The sequence below is a fragment of the Grampus griseus genome (genome assembly GCF_964374135.1).
Source record: "Grampus griseus genome assembly, chromosome: 6".
Classification (NCBI taxonomy): Eukaryota; Metazoa; Chordata; class Mammalia; order Artiodactyla; family Delphinidae; genus Grampus; species Grampus griseus.
The window spans coordinates 82,786,947-82,804,639 of record NC_139000.1 but is presented as its reverse complement, the minus strand read 5'-3'; the positions used below and the strand labels follow the sequence as shown (position 1 = coordinate 82,804,639).

At 42.2% G+C, this 17,693-nt stretch overlaps 1 protein-coding gene across 3 annotated transcripts in view; it reads right to left on the bottom strand.

Annotated features, from left to right (window-relative positions):
• Positions 1-2,622: 2,622 nt before the first annotated feature.
• The window catches only part of NTRK2 (neurotrophic receptor tyrosine kinase 2), a gene marked incomplete at both ends in the record, with an annotated part of 377,341 nt that continues 362,270 nt past the window's right edge, over positions 2,623-17,693 (bottom strand). For all 3 annotated transcript variants that reach the window (XM_082655915.1, XM_082655916.1, XM_082655917.1), the window contains 2 exons: positions 2,623-2,808; positions 3,683-3,841. In XM_082655915.1, the coding sequence (XP_082512041.1) occupies positions 2,623-2,808; positions 3,683-3,841 (345 nt within the window). The remainder of the gene's footprint in view (positions 2,809-3,682; positions 3,842-17,693) is intronic.

The window sequence follows — 17,693 nt, the reverse complement described above, 5'->3', positions numbered from 1 at the left end:
TTCATTTCAAGACCTTGAGGGACTTGTCAGAAGGTAAAGAGACATTTTTTTTTCTTCTTTTTTCCTTCAGAGGAAAACACAACACTGGAAGGGGAAGGGAATGCTCCCATCCTCTCATCTGCTTTAAACAAATCCTTGCTCTAAAACTGCACAGCCCTCCTTGAATGTGACCCCTTAGAGTATTACCTCCTTTGCTCTCTGTTAAAATAAAACAAGTAACTTGCAGCTTCTTCCCCCAGAGCAGCTGGCCAGTCGCACAGAATAACAAACCTGTGTAGGTTTTCAGGTCATCACTGGTGGAATCTAGAAAAGTTCTGTACAAATCTGCTTCTTCTTACTGCTTCACAGGGTGCCACAGTGTTTTAACAGTACCATGGGCCCTTAATGGGATATATACGTGCAGGTATATATCATGGAGATATGGCTTTCGTTATATTATTATGTGTGTTCTGGAGGGTTTTTGGTCACCGACAAAGAGAACAATTCAACTCCCATGTCTCATAGGCAGCGCAGAACCTGAAAGGACTATGGGCATCGCCTTGTCCAACCCCCTTCACTTGACAGCAGATGCTACCGGATTTCCTTTTGTTCTCTGTTAATGGACACTTTTGATTTTTTGAGAACTGGTTTTCAGTGTCTAGAATGGAAAATAAGGTGCTTCAGTAACTAAGGGCACAAGCAAAACTTAAACAGAGCAATTGCACCTTCAGAAACAAATATGAAATAAAATGACCTAAGTTGAATTCAAATCACTCCCTTTCAATCTGGCTCGTGTTATAAAGATGTCGAGTTAGCAAAATTCCCCTCACAGAGGGTAGCAAGTTTTCTTGAGGAACAGAAAAATGTTTCTTCCTTGGTATAACTGATCACCCAGATAACTGTAAATTTCTATTTAAATTTACAACCTCTTTTCGCAAAACCCGTGGCTATGCCCAGAAGCACACCTCCAAAGCTTGGCCTGGGCACAGTGTCCCATGGGTATGCTGTGCCTAAGGTTTTGTTTTTACTTTCTTTTAAAATGCAGTGAAAAAAACAAAACAGCATATTGACAATGGAGTACAATTAGAATGAGACCACTCTCCCAACCAGAGCCCAGAGCAAGGTCTCGGCCTGTGTACACTGAACATCAATGCCTGTGATACCCCCAGGGTGGGTGAGGTCTCCTGTCCCTTGGGGGTTGATTTTGCCCTTCTCACAGGGCCACAGTGGGTGCGACATGGTGGAGGATAGCCAGGTTTCAGGGACCATATTTGTTAAAACCCATCGCCACCATACGACCCAGAGACACTTATACTCAGCTGATGAATTCCATTAGCTTCCCCTAATTATATAAGTTATACCTTTTATGGATCTGCTCTACATATCTGGGGCACGACGTCTGGAGCGGTAGTTTCTGCACACAAGATATTTTTATCGACAAAGACCATGCACAATTTTGCTTGCACAGTTAAAAGGATGGGTGGGGTGGAGGCTAGGGGTTGGAAGGAAGTGCTATCTGAAAAGTTCACTGTAAGAGAAACTTGCCTCCAAATTTAGAGCTTGTCCTATCTTTTCCAAGTCCTTGGCTTTCCCACCTGACCCTGAAATGATCGCTGGACAAGAATCCACCTCCTTTCAACTGAACTTGACACAGGCTCAGTGGATAACACTTGGAAAAACAAACCAGCGCCATCACCGTGGCCCACGAAGACAAGACTGTCGGAACGTGTGATGTACCATCTTACCTCCCGGAAGCCATCTTTTCTCTGTTCTACACTCTAGTGTTTCCGGTGATGGGAAAAGAATAGTCCATGGCACAGAGTTCAACAGTCTTTTTACTCCTCAGAAATGTCCTCGGGGGAAGGTGCCGAATACACTGTTCCCAGCTAACAGTCGCTGGGTTTTCTTAAGTTGGGACTGACGCCAGCCGATCTCAATGGTTGTCTTTGTTCTTCCCATACTGCGGTTTATAATAAATCTTCTTTCTCTCTGGTTTTAATCTCCCAAAGATAAAGGCTTCCCAGATTGAACACAAGTTTTCCTTTTTCATACACAGGCTTAAGCCATCCCAAACAATAAGAACAGTAATAATAATAAATAAATAGAAGTGAATCCATAGAAACTCTCGATGTCTGTACAGCAGAAGTGACAAAGTTTAAGTCAAATATTTGTTTTCCCTTTTTTTCATCCACATCAAAGGCAGGAATACAACAAGGCATTGTTAGTTGTGGTGGGCAAACCGGAGTGTCTGCTGATATAACAAATTAGGTTTGTTAAGGCCTTTGTCTATGCAGAGTTAATAGTAATGCAGAAGCCAGATTGATTAAAAAGGAAAGGGTGAGGATTGTGAAGCAGGGAAGACAAAAAATAAAGGAAAGAAAAACAAACAAACAAAAAACTAGGGAATAAACCAAGGGAGATGGAAAGAGAGAAAGAGATAATGCCAAAAAGAAGTCCATACTGTGTCTACGGATGGAGAAGTACACACTGCTTCCCTCGGAAAGCTTCTCGGTGTCTTTGTAGTTAATACTGTCAGAGCGAAGAACAGCAGATTGACGGCATCCAGCGGCAGTTAAAAGACGTTCATCCTTTCGGCCCAACTGAGGAGGTGCTTTGGGAAGGATCGGTCTGGGGGAAAGGGCCCTAGCCTAGTATATCCAGGTAGACCGGAGATGCCTTGGCCAAGTTCTGAAGGAGGGTGTGGATGCCCTTGATGTTCTTCCTCATGTGGGGCTCTCGCTGCCAGCACCCCAGCATCAGCTCATAGACTTCCTGGGGGCACGTTCGAGGTCGCTGCAAGACTCGGCCTTGAGTGATACATTCTATCACCTGGACGGGACGGAGAGCAAAGATAGGGTCAGACCAGAGGAAAAACAATGTGGATACAATAAATGTCAGTACAAAGAGAGGGCTGCTTTAAAGAAACCCACTCAGTGTTTACTTTTTTTCAGAGGCAAGAGAGTGACTGTTCTAGGTTGGTATGTCATGGTTAATTTGATGGGTTTATATTCATTTTTCAAGCCACACTGATTTCACCAAACTGCTAGAGAAATAATTCATCTATATGGAATGCTCCCAAAGCACACCCTGGAATTCCAATGTTTTACTGGCCTGAGATGGGACCAGGGTCACTTTTGTGTCAGGGCGCTAACTGGCCAGGGAACCCCAGGGTACAGAAATGAGCGGTCATTTTGGATAATGGAATTGGATAAAAGACAGACATGGGCCTGAAGAAGTGAGGTGCTTGACCAAGAAGTGATGCCTCAAATATAGACATATTTGCAAACAGATTAGAAAAGGAAAATAAAATGTTTGAGTTTTCACTAGAAGTGAATGTTCTAATGAAATATGCAAAAAGGAGAGAAGCTTGAAACCTTAATGGAATAATACCAAAGCTAGCTGGACTCGAAGGGTACCGGAATGCCACATCTGCTATCAATTTACTAGATGAACAGCACGAAATGACTCCTGGGTCCCAATGCCAGAGGATCACAGGCGCGTCAGCAAATGCCGTGCTTTTCTCTTTCTAGAACTCTTAAGTTTGGAGCGTGACTATAATTTGGCCATGAAATTTAGGTACATGGCAGGCCGTTTGGGAGGTGCTTCTCCCAACAAAGCCACAGGAGAGCGTGTCCTGACTTCCAGCCCGGGGATGCCTCTCTGCGTCAGCTCTCTAGGGGTCTTGGTGCCACCCGCCTCTCACCTCGTTGTTTGACAGCTGGTACCAGGGCTGTTTGCCATATGTGAAGATCTCCCACAACACGACCCCCAGGCTCCAGACGTCACTTTCGGTGGTGAACTTCCTGTACATGATGCTCTCTGGAGGCATCCAGCGAATGGGCAGCATCGTGTGGCCACCGACCTGGCAGAAAAGGGGTAAGCAAGGCGGCATCAGTGCCCACCATCAGGAGAAAAGGTTTGGAAGGGAGATGTGGGGGACATTTTTTTCCCTTTCCTTTATTTGTATTTATTAATTTTAATTGTTTATAAAACAGAAGGGAAAGACGATTGGTTTATAATCTCAAGCAACAGAGACAGAGGGCAAAGAGTGGTCAAAGGATTTTTCTCACATTTTTGCAATTCTCTCTTTCTCACAACTAGACAGGAGCAGAGATGGTGATTGGGTGGGTATTCATCCTGTATGAAACACAGACAGGGCTTCCCTGGTGGCGCAGTGGTGGAGAGTCCGCCTGCCGGTGCAGGGGACACGGGTTCCTGCCCCGGTCCGGGAAGATCCCACATGCTGCGGAGCGGCTGGGCCCGTGAGCCATAGCCGCTGAGCCTGCGCGTCCGGAGCCTGTGCTCCGCAACGGGAGAGGCCGCAACAGTGAGAGGCCCGCGAACCGAAGAAAAAAAAAAAAAAAAAAAAAAAAAAAACAGACACACCTACTTTCTGGTATGAGGATGACTTGATCTTGTAATTAACAAGATAACTTTGGTCAGGATAACAAGTAGAGAGTTTTGCATCCAAAATGACCCACCGAGGGACTCTGCTTCCTTAGCAAGGCCGGAGCTTCCTTCCACTTTAAAGTGTAAGGAGCGCACACAGAGCTGCCTTGAACATGCTTACCACAACCCAGCAATGGGCAGGGCAGAAATGATTATTCACATTTTACAGAAGGGGCAACTGAGTTTCAGGTTGCTATGGATACAAAGAAGTCCAGTCTTTGGAATTTCATCTACTACAGGAAACTTCAACTGAGCTTATTTACAAAAGTAAAGAAGCAGGAGGAGCTTCAAGATGGTGGAAGAGTAAGACGCGGAGATCACCTTCCTCCCCACAGATACATCAGAAATACATCTTCATGTGGAACAACTCCTACAGAACACCTACTGAACGCTGGCAGAAGACCTCAGACCTCCCAAAAGGCAAGAAACTCCCCACGTACCTGTGTAGGGCAAAAGAAAAAAGAATAAACAGAGACAAAAGAATAGGGACGGGACCTGCACCAGTGGGAGGGAGCTGTGAAGGAGGAAAAGTTTCCACACACTAGGAATCCCCTTCGTGGGCGGAGACTGCAGGTGGCGGAGGGGTAAGCTTCGGAGCCGCGGAGGAGAGCGCGGCCACAGGGGTGCGGAGGGCAAAGCGGGGAGATTCCCGCACAGAGGATCGGTGCCGACCAGCACTCACCAGCCCGAGAGGCTTGTCTGCTCACCCGCCGAGGCGGGCGGGGCTGGGAGCTGAGGCTCGGGCTTCGGTCGGATCCCAGGGAGAGGACTGGCGGCGTGAACACAGCCTGCAGGGGGTTAGTGCACCACGGCTAGCCGGGAGGGAGTCCGGGAAAAGGTCTGGAGCTGCCGAAGACGCAAGAGACTTTTTCTTCCCTCTTTGTTTCCTGATGCGCGACGAGAGGGGATTAAGAGTGCCGCTTAAAGGAGCTCCAGAGACTGGCGTGAGCCGCGGCTATCAGTGCGGACCCCAGAGACGGGCATGAGACGCTAAGGCTGCTGCTGCCGCCACCAAGAAGCCTGTGTGCAAACACAGGTCACTATCCACACACACCCCCGCCCCCCCGGAGCCTGTGCAGCCCGCCACTGCCAGGGTCCCGTGATCCAGGGACAACTTCCCCGGGAGAACACAGAGCGCACCTCAGGCTGGTGCAACATCATGCCGGCCTTTGCCACCGCAGTCTCGCCCCGCATCCGTACCCCTCCCTCCCCCCGGCCTGAGTGAGCCAGAGCCCCCGAATCTGCTCCTTTAACCCAGTCCTGTCTGAGCAAAGAACAGACGCCCTCAGGCGACCTACATGCAGAGGCGGGTCCAAATCCAAAGCTGAACCCCGAGAGCTGTGTGAACAGAGAAGAGAAAGGGAAATCTCTCCCAGCAACCTCAGGAGCAGCGGATGAAATCACCACAGTTAACTTGATGTACCGCATCTGTGGAATACCTGAATAGACAATGAATCATCCCAAATTGAGGAGGTGGACTGTGGGAGCAATTATATATATAGTTTTTTCCCTTTTTCCTTTTTGTGAGTGTGTATGCATGCTTCTGTGTGTGATTTTGTCTGTATAGCTTTGCTTTTACCATTTGTCCTAGGGTACTGTGTGTCCGTTTTTTTTTTTTTTTTTTTTTTTTTTTTTGCTTTTTAGTGAAGTTTTCAGTGCTTGTTATCATTGGTGGATTTGTTTTTTGGTTTGGCTATTCTTTCTTTTTTTTTACTTAAAAAATTTTTTTATAATAATTATTTTTTGTTTTTTACTTTAATAACTTTTTAATTTAATTTAATTTTACTTCTTTCTTTCTTTCTTTCTTTCTTTCTTTCTTTCTTTCTTTCTGTCTTTCTCTCTTTCTCTCTTTCTTTCTTTCTCCCTTTTATTCTGAGCCGTGTGGATGACAGGCTCTTGGTGCTCCAGCCAGGTGTCAGGGCTGTGCCTCTGAGGTGGGAGAGCCAAGTTCAAGACATTGGTCCACAAGAGACCTCCCAGCTCCACGTAATATCAAACGGCGAAAATCTCCCAGAGATCTTCATCTCAACGACAGCTCCCAGCTACACTCAATGACCAGCAAGCTACAGTGCTGGACACTCTATGCCAAACAACTAGCAAGACAGGAACACAACACCACCCATTAGCAGAGAGGCTGCCTAAACTCATAATAAGTCCACAGACACCCCAAAACACACCACCAGAGGTGGACCTGCCCACCAGAAAGACAAGATCCAGCCTCATCCACCAGAACACAGGCACTAGTACCCTCCACCAGGAAGCCTACACAACCCACTGAACCACCTGACACTGGGGGCAGACACCAAAAACAATGGGAACTACGAACTTGCCACCTGCAAAAGGAGATCCCAAACCCAGTAAGTTAAGCAAAATGAGAAGACAAAGAAAGATGAAGGAGCAAGGTGAAAACCCACCACACGTAACAAATGAAGAGGAAATAGACAATCTACCTGAAAAAGCACTCAGAATAATGATAGTAAAGATGATCCAAAATCTTGGAAATAGAATGGACAAAATACAAGAAATGTTTAATGAGGACCTAGAAGAACTAAAGAGCAAAGAAACAATCATGAACAACACAATAAATGAAATTAAAAATTCTCTAGAAGGGATCAATAGCAGAATAACTGAGGCAGAAGAATGGATAAGTGACCTGGAAGATAAAATAGTGGAAATAACTACTGCAGAGCAGAATAAAGAAAAAACAATGAAAAGAATTGGGAACAGTCTCAGAGATCTCTGGGACAATATTAAACACACCAACATTTGAATTATAGGGGTCCCAGAAGAAGAAGAGAACAAGAAAGGGACTGAGAAAATATTTGAAGAGATTATAGTTGAAAACTTCCCTAGTATGGGAAAGGAAATACTTAATCAAGTCCAGGAAGCACAGAGAGCCCCATACAGGATAAATCCAAGGAGAAACACATCAAGACACATATTAATCACACTATCAAAAATTAAATACAAACAAAAAATATTAAAAGCAGCAAGGGAAAAACAACAAATAACACACAAGGGAATCCCCATAAGGTTAACAGCTGATCTTTCAGCAGAAACTCTGCAAGCCAGAAGGGAGTGGCAGGACATATTTAAAGTGATGAAAGGGAAAAACCTACAACCAAGATTACTCTGCCCAGCAAGGATCTCATTCAGATTAGAGAGAGAAATTAAAACCTTTACAGACAAGTAAAAGCTAAGACAATTCAGCACCACCAAACTACCTTTACAACAAATGCTAAAGGAACTCATCTAGGCAGGAAACACAAGAGAAGGAAAAGACATACAATAGCAAACCCAAAACAATTAAGAAAATGGGAATAGGAACATACATATCGATAATTACCTTAAATGTAAATGGATTAAATGCTCCAACCAAAAAAAATAGACTGGCTGAATGGATACAAAACAAGACCCGTATATATGCTGTCTACAAGAGACCCACTTCAGACGTAGGGACACATACAGCCAGAGTGAGGAGATGGAAAAAGATATTCCATGCCAATGGAAATCAAAAGAAAGCTGGAGTAGCAATTCTCATATCAGACAAAATAGACTTTAAAATAAAGACTATTACAAGAGACAAGGAAGGACACTACATAATGATCAAGGGATCAACCCAAGAAGAGGATATAACAATTGTAAATATCTCTGCACCCAAAATAGGAGCACCTCAATACATAAGGCAAACACTAACAGCCATAAAAGGGGAAATCGACAGTAATACAATCATAGTAGGGGACTTTAACACCCCACTTTCACCAATGGACAGATCATCCAAAATGAAAATAAATAAGGAAATGCAAGTTTTAATGATACATTAAACAAGATGGACTTAACCGATATTTATAGGACATTCTATGCAAAAACAACAGAATACACTTTTTTTCTCAAGTGCTCATGGAACATTCTCCAGGATAGATCATATCTTGGGTCACAAGTCAAGCCTTGGTAAAATTAAGAAAATTGAAATCGTATCAAGAAACTTTTCTGACCACAACGTTATGAGACTAGATATCAATTACAGGAAAAAAATCTGTAAAAAATACAAACACATGGAGGATAAACAATACACTACTTAATAACCAAGAGATCACTGAAGAAATCAAAAAAGAAATCAGAAAATACCTAGAAACAAATGACAATGAAAACACAACGACCCCAAACCTATGGGATGCAGCAAAAGCACTTTTAAGAGGGAAGTTTATAGCAATACAATCCTACCTTAAGAAACAAGAAACATCTCAAAAAGACAACCTAACCTTAAACCTAAAGCAAGTAGAGAAAGAAGAACAAAAAAACCCCAAAGTTAGCAGAAGGAAAGAAATCATAAAGATCAGATCAGAAATAAATGAAAAAGAAATAAGTGAAATGATAGCAAAGATCAATAAAACTAAAAGCTGGTTCTTTGAGAAGATAAACAAAATTGATAAGCCATTAGGCAGACTCAAAAAGAAGAAAAGGGAGAAGACTCAAATCAAAAGAATTAGAAATGAAAAAGGAGAAGTAACAACTGACACTGCAGAAATACAAAGGATCATGAGCACTTACTACAAACAACTATATGCCAATAAAATGGACAACCTGGACGAAATGGATAAATACTTAGAAACGCACAACCTTCCAAGACTGAACCAGGAAGAAATAGAAAATATGAACAGACCAATCACAAGCACTAAAATAGAAAACGTGATTAAAAATCTTCCAACAAACAAAAGCCCAGGACCAGATGGCTTCACAGGCGAATTCTATCAAACATTTAGAGAAGAGCTAACACCTATCTTTCTCAAACTCTTCCAAAATATAGCAGAGGGAGGAAGACTCCCAAACTCATTCTATGAGACCACCATCACCCTGACACCAAAACCAGACAAAGATGTCACAAAAAAAGAAAGCTACAGACCAATATCACTGATGAACATAGATGCAAACTTTTACAACAAAATACTAGCAAACAGAATCCAACAGCACATTAAAAGGATCATACACCATGATCAAGTGGGGTTTATCCCAGGAATGCAAGGATTCTTCAATATACGCAAATCAATCAATGTGATACACCATATTAACAAATTGAAGGAGAAAAACCATATGATCATCTCAATAGATGCAGAGAAAGCTTTTGACAAAATTCAACACCCATTTATGATAAAAATCCTTCAGAAAGTAGGCATAGAGGGAACTTACCTCGACATAACAAAGGCCATATATGACAAACCCACAGCCAACATCATCCTCAATGGTGAAAAACTGAAACCATTTCCACTAAGATCCGGAACAAGACAAGGTTGCCCACTCTCACCAGTATTGTTCAACATAGTTTTGGAAGTTTTAGCCACAGCAATCAGAGAAGAAAAAGAAATAAAAGGAATCCAAATCGGAAAAGAAGTAAAGCTGTCACTGTTTACAGATGACATGATACTATACATAGAGAATCCTAAAGATGCTACCAGAAAACTACTAGAGATAATCAATGAATTTGGTAAAGTAACAGCATACAAAATTAATGCACAGAAATCTCTTGCATTCCTACACACTAATGATGAAAAATCTGAAAGTGAAATTAACAAAACATGCCCATTTACCATTGCAACAAAAAGAATAAAATACCTAGGAATAAACCTACCTAAGGAGACAAAAGACATGTGTGCAGGAAATTATAAGACACTGATGATAGAAATTAAAGATGATACAAATAGATGGAGAGATATACCATGTTCTTGGATTGGAAGAATCAACATTATGTAAATGACTATACTACCCAAAGCAATCTACAGATTCAATGCAATCCCTATGAAACTACCACTGGCATTTTTCACAGAACTAGGACAAAAAATTTCACAATTTGTATGGAAACACAAAAGACCCCGAATAGCCAAAGCAATGATGAGAAAGTAAAACAGAGCTGGAGGAAACAGGCTCCCAGACTTTGGACTATACTACAAAGCTACAGTAATCAAGACAGTATGGTACTGGCACAAAACCAGAAATATAGATCAATGGAACAGGATAGAAAGCCCAGAGATAGACCCATGCACATATGGTCACTTTATCTTTGAAAAAGGAGTTAAGCATATACAATGGAGAAAAGACATCCTCTTCAATAAGTGGTGCTGGGAAGTCTGGACAGCTACATGTAAAAGTATGAAATTAGAACACTCCCTAACAGCATGCACAAAAATAAACTCAAAATGGATTCAAAACCTAAATGTAAGGTCAGACACTTTCAAACTCTTAGAGGAAAACATAGGCAGAACACTTTATGACATAAATCACAGCAAGATCCTTTTTGACCCACCTCCTAGAGAAATGGAAAGAAAAACAAAAATAAACAAATGGGACCTAATGAAACTTCAAAGCTTTTGCACAGCAAAGGAAACCATAAACAAGAATAAAAGACAACTCTCAGAAAGGGAGAAGATATTTGCAAATGAAGCAACTGACAAAGGATTAATCTCCAAAATTTGCAAGCAGCTCATGCAGCTCAATATCAAAAAAACAAACAACCCAATCCAAAAATGGGCAGAAGTCCTTAATAGATATTTCTCCAAAGAAGATATACAGATTGCCAAAAAAACACATGAAAGACTGCTCAACATCATTACTCATTAGAGAAATGCAAATCAAAACTACAATGCGATATCATCTCACACGGGTCAGAATGGCCATCATCAAAAAATGTACAAACAATAAATGCTGGAGAGGGTGTGGAGAAAAGGGAACTCTCTTGCACTGTTGGTGGGAATGTAAATTGATACAGCTACTATGGAGAACAGTATGGAGGTTCCTTAAAAAACTAAGAGTAGAACTACCATATGACCCAGCAATCCAACTACTGGACATATACCCTGAGAAAACCATAACTCAAAAAGAGTCATGTTCCACAATCTTCATTGCAGCACTATTTACAATATCCAGGACGTGGAAGCAACCTAAGTGTCCATCGACAGATGAATGGATAAAGAAGATGTGCCACATATATACAATGGAATATTACTCAGCCATAAAAAGAAACAAAATTGAGTTATTCGTAGTGAGGTGGATGGACCTAGAATCTGTCATATAGAGTGAAGTAAGTCAGAAAGAGAAAAACAAATACCGTATGTTAACACATACATATGGAATCTAAAAGAAAAAAAAAAGACCGTGAAGAACCTAGGGCAAAACGGGAATAAAGACGCAGACCTCCTAGAATGGATTTGAGGACACCGGGAGGGGGAAGGGTAAGCTGGGGCGAAGTGAGAGAGTGGTAGTGTATATATGGACGTATATACACTACCAAATGTAAAATAGATAGCTAGTGGGAAGCAGTCGCATAGCACAGGGAGATCAGTTCGGTGCTTTGTGATCAGCTAGAAGGGTTGGATAGGGAGGGTGGGAGGGAGGGAGACGCAAGTGGGAAGAGATATGGGGATATATGTATATGAATAACTGATTCACTTTGTTATAAAGCAGAAGCTAACACACCACCATAAAGCAATTATACTCCAATTAAAATGTTAAAAAAAAAGTTAATACATAAGTATGGTTTTTGAAAAGCCCATTTTAGTAAAAGCACCAAGTCTGAGGCATTAGATAGCAACAGCATTAGCACAGGCAAAGAAAACTTTGACCAAAGAGATTTGTTTACGATTTCCTACTTTCTGGAGAAAAATTAAGTGTATTCCATACAGGTTTGTAGCCCATCAAGGCTGTCTGATTTTTAAACCAAGATAAGATTTCTGCACAGTAGCCCAATGGGTGACAGGTCCTACTTTTCACGCTGGTGAACCTCAGCGCTACCTGCCCAAATGCCATGCTGACAGCGGGGCAGTGGGTGAGCTCACAGGACAGCAGGAATTAGATTTCCCAGACAACTCCCACCCCCTGGCCTCTGAGACCAATGCCACACAGAGTTTCTGCCCGATTATAATTCTCAATATCCATTTCTGACTCACTAAGGGAAGGAAATGGACTAACAGTGCCTGAAAAATGCTGCTCAACTCCGTAGCCCAAGGAGTGGAGAGTGTCAGAGATGTCTAATTTGCTTGGTGATTTCAAATGATGCTCTTAGCATCAAAGAAAGCATGCACGATTTTTCCCCATTCTTCTCTGTACGAGGAATCCAAGTCTGACAAGTTGAAACATGACTTGCTGGCTCAGGGTTAAGGCGCCCCTGTATTTTTGCTGTTCAGCTTTGAATACACCAAAAGTTCATGCGCTAAGTGCAAGCTTGTTGCCTTCCATCAGCTTTCAATTTCCTCGCTTTCTCCTCATTCCGCAGGACAGGTTGTCACTGTTCAACGAGCGCAGATTTCCCTCATGGAGCTGCCTGGACATGACAATACTCACCACCAGGGTCGATATCGAAAACACAACCTGTGCAACACAGGCACTGACCAGAATGGTTGCTGGTGTTCATACTGGCACAGCCAAATGGGCGTGTTTCTGGCTGATGGCTATCTGCCTGACTCTGCAACTCTGAAACCCCACGTACCCAGGACTTTGGGAAAGGAAATCTGCCAACACACAAGAGTTTCCTACGTTTTCAGATACTTACAAACACGAAGGATACCAAGGCGGAATGGTCCCCCGGGTGCTGGCAGCCTATACCCCAGCACCAAGGAGAGGCTTTGTGGCAGTGCAGGGAGCTATATGCACAGAGTTATGGGGAGTGAGAGGTCTCTGCCCAGGTTTTTAGTGAAAAAGACATAATTCTTTCTTGAATGGGAATAGTGAAACAATTGAAATTGACATATTGAAAGTAGAATTAGAAAAATATTGAAATTAGACCATACATCCAATGTACAGTTGGTCTGTGGTAGTAAGGGGAAGAGTGGGATATTATGGACCAATTCGGTGTTCTTTTGGATACCTGACCCTCAAAGTATTAAGAGCTAGCTTGCCACATGTGTTCCTAGTTCAGATGTGTCCAATATACTATAACCTGTAACCCTCTTCATTTCTTGGAGATTCATAATGCACAGAATTCCCTTGAAGTGTCTCAGGCAGAAAGAACAGATTTAACTTTGTTTAACTTAGTGAATTAAACTAATTTGGCTGTGTGTTTGTGGGGGAGAGGGAGAGAGATGGAGAGCCACTCACATACATTCCTAGAACCAGACGGTAAATATCCCACTTTGGGACATGTTAACCTATGGAGACGCCAGGCTTTCCATATTCTTTTTGTGTTCCCAGCTGTGGTGCAGTGGACAACACTCAATTCATGACTTTAGAAGGGGGCCAAAAGGTACAAATTTCCAGTTGTAAAATAAATAAGTCCTGAGGATGTAAGGTACAGCAAGGTGACTATAGTTAATAATATTGTATTGCATATTTGAAAGTAAATCCTAAAAGTTTTCATCACAACAACAAAAAATTGTAACTATGTGAGGAGACAGATGTTAACTAGACTTATGGCTGTGATCATTTTGTAATATATACAGATATCAAATCCTTATATTGTACACCTGAAACGAATATGATGTTATATGTCAAGTATACCTCAATTAAAACAAAAAACAAAAAACACCCTGGGCTCCAGAGTTAATTTCACTACTTGCCAAACCTCTCTGTGTCTTAATTTTTCCAACTATAAAATGTGGGTAACAATATATACCTCCCAGGGTTAACTCAAGCAGACAATATTTGTGAAAGCCCTTTATGAATTTTAATGCACTAAATGCTTTCTAGGTGTTGCCTCTTTCTCTGTAGCCTGTATTATCTAGCCTTTATTTTCTCAATGGGAAGCAGCCAGGGAGACATTAAGAAGAGTCAACACTACAACTCTCCCACACTCCTCACTCTGCAATGACAAGTACTCTGGGGCCCCTCTGATTACACCTACTCTTTCGGATTCTCTGTCCTGTATTGCTAATGGCCAAAGAAGAGGCTCCTGTGTCCTTTAAAGAAGGGGAAAAAAAGATTCAATTTCTGATTTACATGTTTTCCCATCTGATCATTTATTTTATGCTTGCAGTCTCTTTGGGACAGATTTTTCACTCTAATTCTTTCAAGAATCCCCTCTGGGATTTCACACATGCCATTACAAATAATGCTTTCCTTGTTCTGATGTCAAATGGGTGAGTGGTGGGAGCATGTAATAAAAGTTCAGACAGGGTTCACAAGTTTTCTAAACCCGTTTAGAACATTTCTGAATATTTCTTTCGCAGCCCTTTCTCAGGATTTTGGAGCATGTCACAAAAGTGGGCCCAAAAAGTAAAAATAGAAAAAAAGAGCCACCGTGGTTACAAATTACTGTCACATTCCAGTCACAGTCACTGGATGGTTTTTAGAACTCACAAAACCACATACTGTGCAGTGACAAACACAATGAGATATTTGTCTTGTATGTGCAACTTGGCCATCGGCCCTCACACTCTTGCTTAAATATTTGTGAGATGGAATGTGATCCCAAGGGTGACACTGGGAGTCAGAACTGTTGCTTTGACTGCCAGGTACTCAGTGGTGCCAGGAGAGACCTTTCAGTGATCGACTTGGGTCAGGAACATGCTCTTCACTAAACGCACCAGAATGAGCTGATGCAACATGGGAAATCCACTTAGCTGGGGAGTTGACTCGGACTTGCAGGTTTTATTTTTCTCAACCCACGAGCCTGGGGTTTTAGCTCTGTAATTAACCACTTGTCACCACCTTCCCACCATAATCATCTGTCAACACAGAGCAGTTGATCTTTACAAAGAACTTCTACTCGATGATCTCACTTGAGCCCAATAATTACCCTCTTGAGAGGACGTCAACTTGCCTTCACATTATAAGTAATGCCCCCCAAATTCAGAGAGTTTAAGTAGCTTATCTAAAAACACACACACATAACCCCTCCCCACAGGACATCTTGTACTCACTCTGATGGGTCACTCTGTGTTTCTGGCTTCTGCATTCTCCAATTCATGCCCTATATTCTGCCAGCAAACTTAGTTGTGGCTCCTCACCCAGGCCGAACCTACTCATGCCTCTTGGAAAGTTTGATCTTTTTTTCTACCTACTCTGGAAGGTCTCCTAAAGGCAAGTTCAAGTTCCATCACTTCAAGGAATGTACCCTCCCTGCTATAGCTCAGCAATGTTTTTAAGCACCCCTCAGTACAGCTCTGGTAACACTGCAGGCATTCCCTATTTTTGCTAACGGATCACATGCCTCAAGAGGAAGGACGCTGAGCAGTTATGGCTGGCAAGGCATGGAGGGGGTTGGTTGGTAAGCAGACCACGTCTTCGAGTTTCTTCTGTTGAGATTTGGGGAGGAATTCTCAATGTGCTCCTTCAAAGAGATCAGTGTTCACTCCTTTCCCATCCACCGCCAATAACTTCTCTAAACTCTTCATAGAACCAACCTTAGATTAAATGGATGGAAACTGGCTCACCTAATTGATGCTACAAATAAGAACCATTCGATGAAATTCAAAACTTCTTAATAAAATGCAATCCAAAATACTGGCATTCACATGGAGTATAAAAACTCTCTAAGCTGTGTGTGAAATCCCATTCGTTCCTCAGTTTATCATCTGTACAGTAGATGGGGGAGTCTGTGGTGCAGACCTGGTACTATTCGACCTGGGAATGAAGTTTAGGAAGACGTCATAATGAATAACATGAGAGAATATTGCTCTATAAGATAGCATCTCATATCCTCTGAGGCGAGAGAGGAAGGACAGAGACTAAAGAAGAACATTAAACCATGAAAAAGGAAAGAATGAATGGCCATCAGGGCTGCTAATCACCGTGACTTGCTTAAATCGGTGACGTTAATCAGAACAATGTCTGGAGCCAATGACCAAAAAGAAATTCCATAGTGTCTAAAATAAATCAAGTTATGGGAAATAATGGATTCTGTTTTTAAAACATCTGCAAAAAGAACTGTTTGTTTAGCTCTTACTGTTTATTTCCATGACACTTCATAATTTTGATGGTGAAATGTACAGAATGATCTGGTTTTAAAAAAAACAACAACCTGTTCTAGGAAAAATACCTAGGCCTGAGCATCCTTTAAATCTACTTGTTTGAAAGGTGTAAAGACAATAAATCCTGGCAAGAATACTAAAAGGCCTTTGGTAAAACTGTCTTGTGTCCGAAATGCTGTATAGCACAGGGAGCTCACTCAGCTCGGTGCTCTGCGATGACCTAAATGGGTGGGATGGGCAGGGGAGGGAGGCCCAAGAGGGAGGGGATACATGTATACGTATAGCTGATTCACTTTGTTGTACAGCGGAAACTAACACACCATTGTAAAGCATCTATACTCTAACAACAACAAAAACAGAAATGGATGATTTTATTATTTTTAAATCAAATTGGGAACATCTAATCAGTTCAACTACAATATTTATTTCTTACCCAAGAAATAGTCTTTGGGTACATTCTCTTTGGTGACTAGGTTGTAAATGGTGACTATTTCCCCATGGCTTAACAAACAATATGATTTATTTTTCTACACTGGAAAACTAGAATTTAGGAAGGTCAAGAAACTTGCTGAGCAAGTGGAGATATGAATTGGTGACCAGCAGTATTGAAGACAGCTCTCTATCCCACTATTATTCATGCTGGGACCCTAGGTTCTTACTTAATTTTTACAAACATACGAAGCATCTTTATCCCTGGTACAAGTTTATGAGGAATGCACAACCCATTTTCCAGGGACCTCGGTTGATGAGAGAGGAGGTAACAAGCATCCACCCTCCTCCTTCCTCCCTCATTGTCTTCTCTTCTCTTTCAGCATCCATCCCTCTCAGTGTGGGCCCTCCCAGTCCATTCCCGATTCCCTTTCTTTGAATCTCCTCTCAAATCTCACTTGTCCAGTCCCATTTCAAATTCCAGCGTTGCCTTTTGTCTTGCCCAATTCTTTTATCTCCCCAGAGGATCACGCTTGTCTTCCCCACAAGTCATTCCCCATCCATGGGGATGCCTCGTCTCCCTTTTGTGTATATGAGAGGCACGGTGGCAGGCTGGAGCCCTTCTATAGACCCAAAGCAAATGCCTAGCTGGCTTTGAAAACACTGGTGACTTAAAGGTGAGAAAAGCTAATCTGGGACCTTCTCTACTTAAGTAGCAAAGAGCAGTGATGCCTGGGAGGCCACTTTCAGCTTGTGGTCTTTACTAAGTGAGTGAGTGATAACTTGTTTGGAAGCGAAACGTTTTACTTCCTTAGAAACGTGCAGGCCAAAGGGCAAGCCCCAGTAAGAGATGATTAGCTGTCAGAGGCTTTTGGCCACATTAAATACTGAAGAGGCTCATAGACCTTCTTGTCACACCCTGCACCCGCTTCCTTCGTTTCA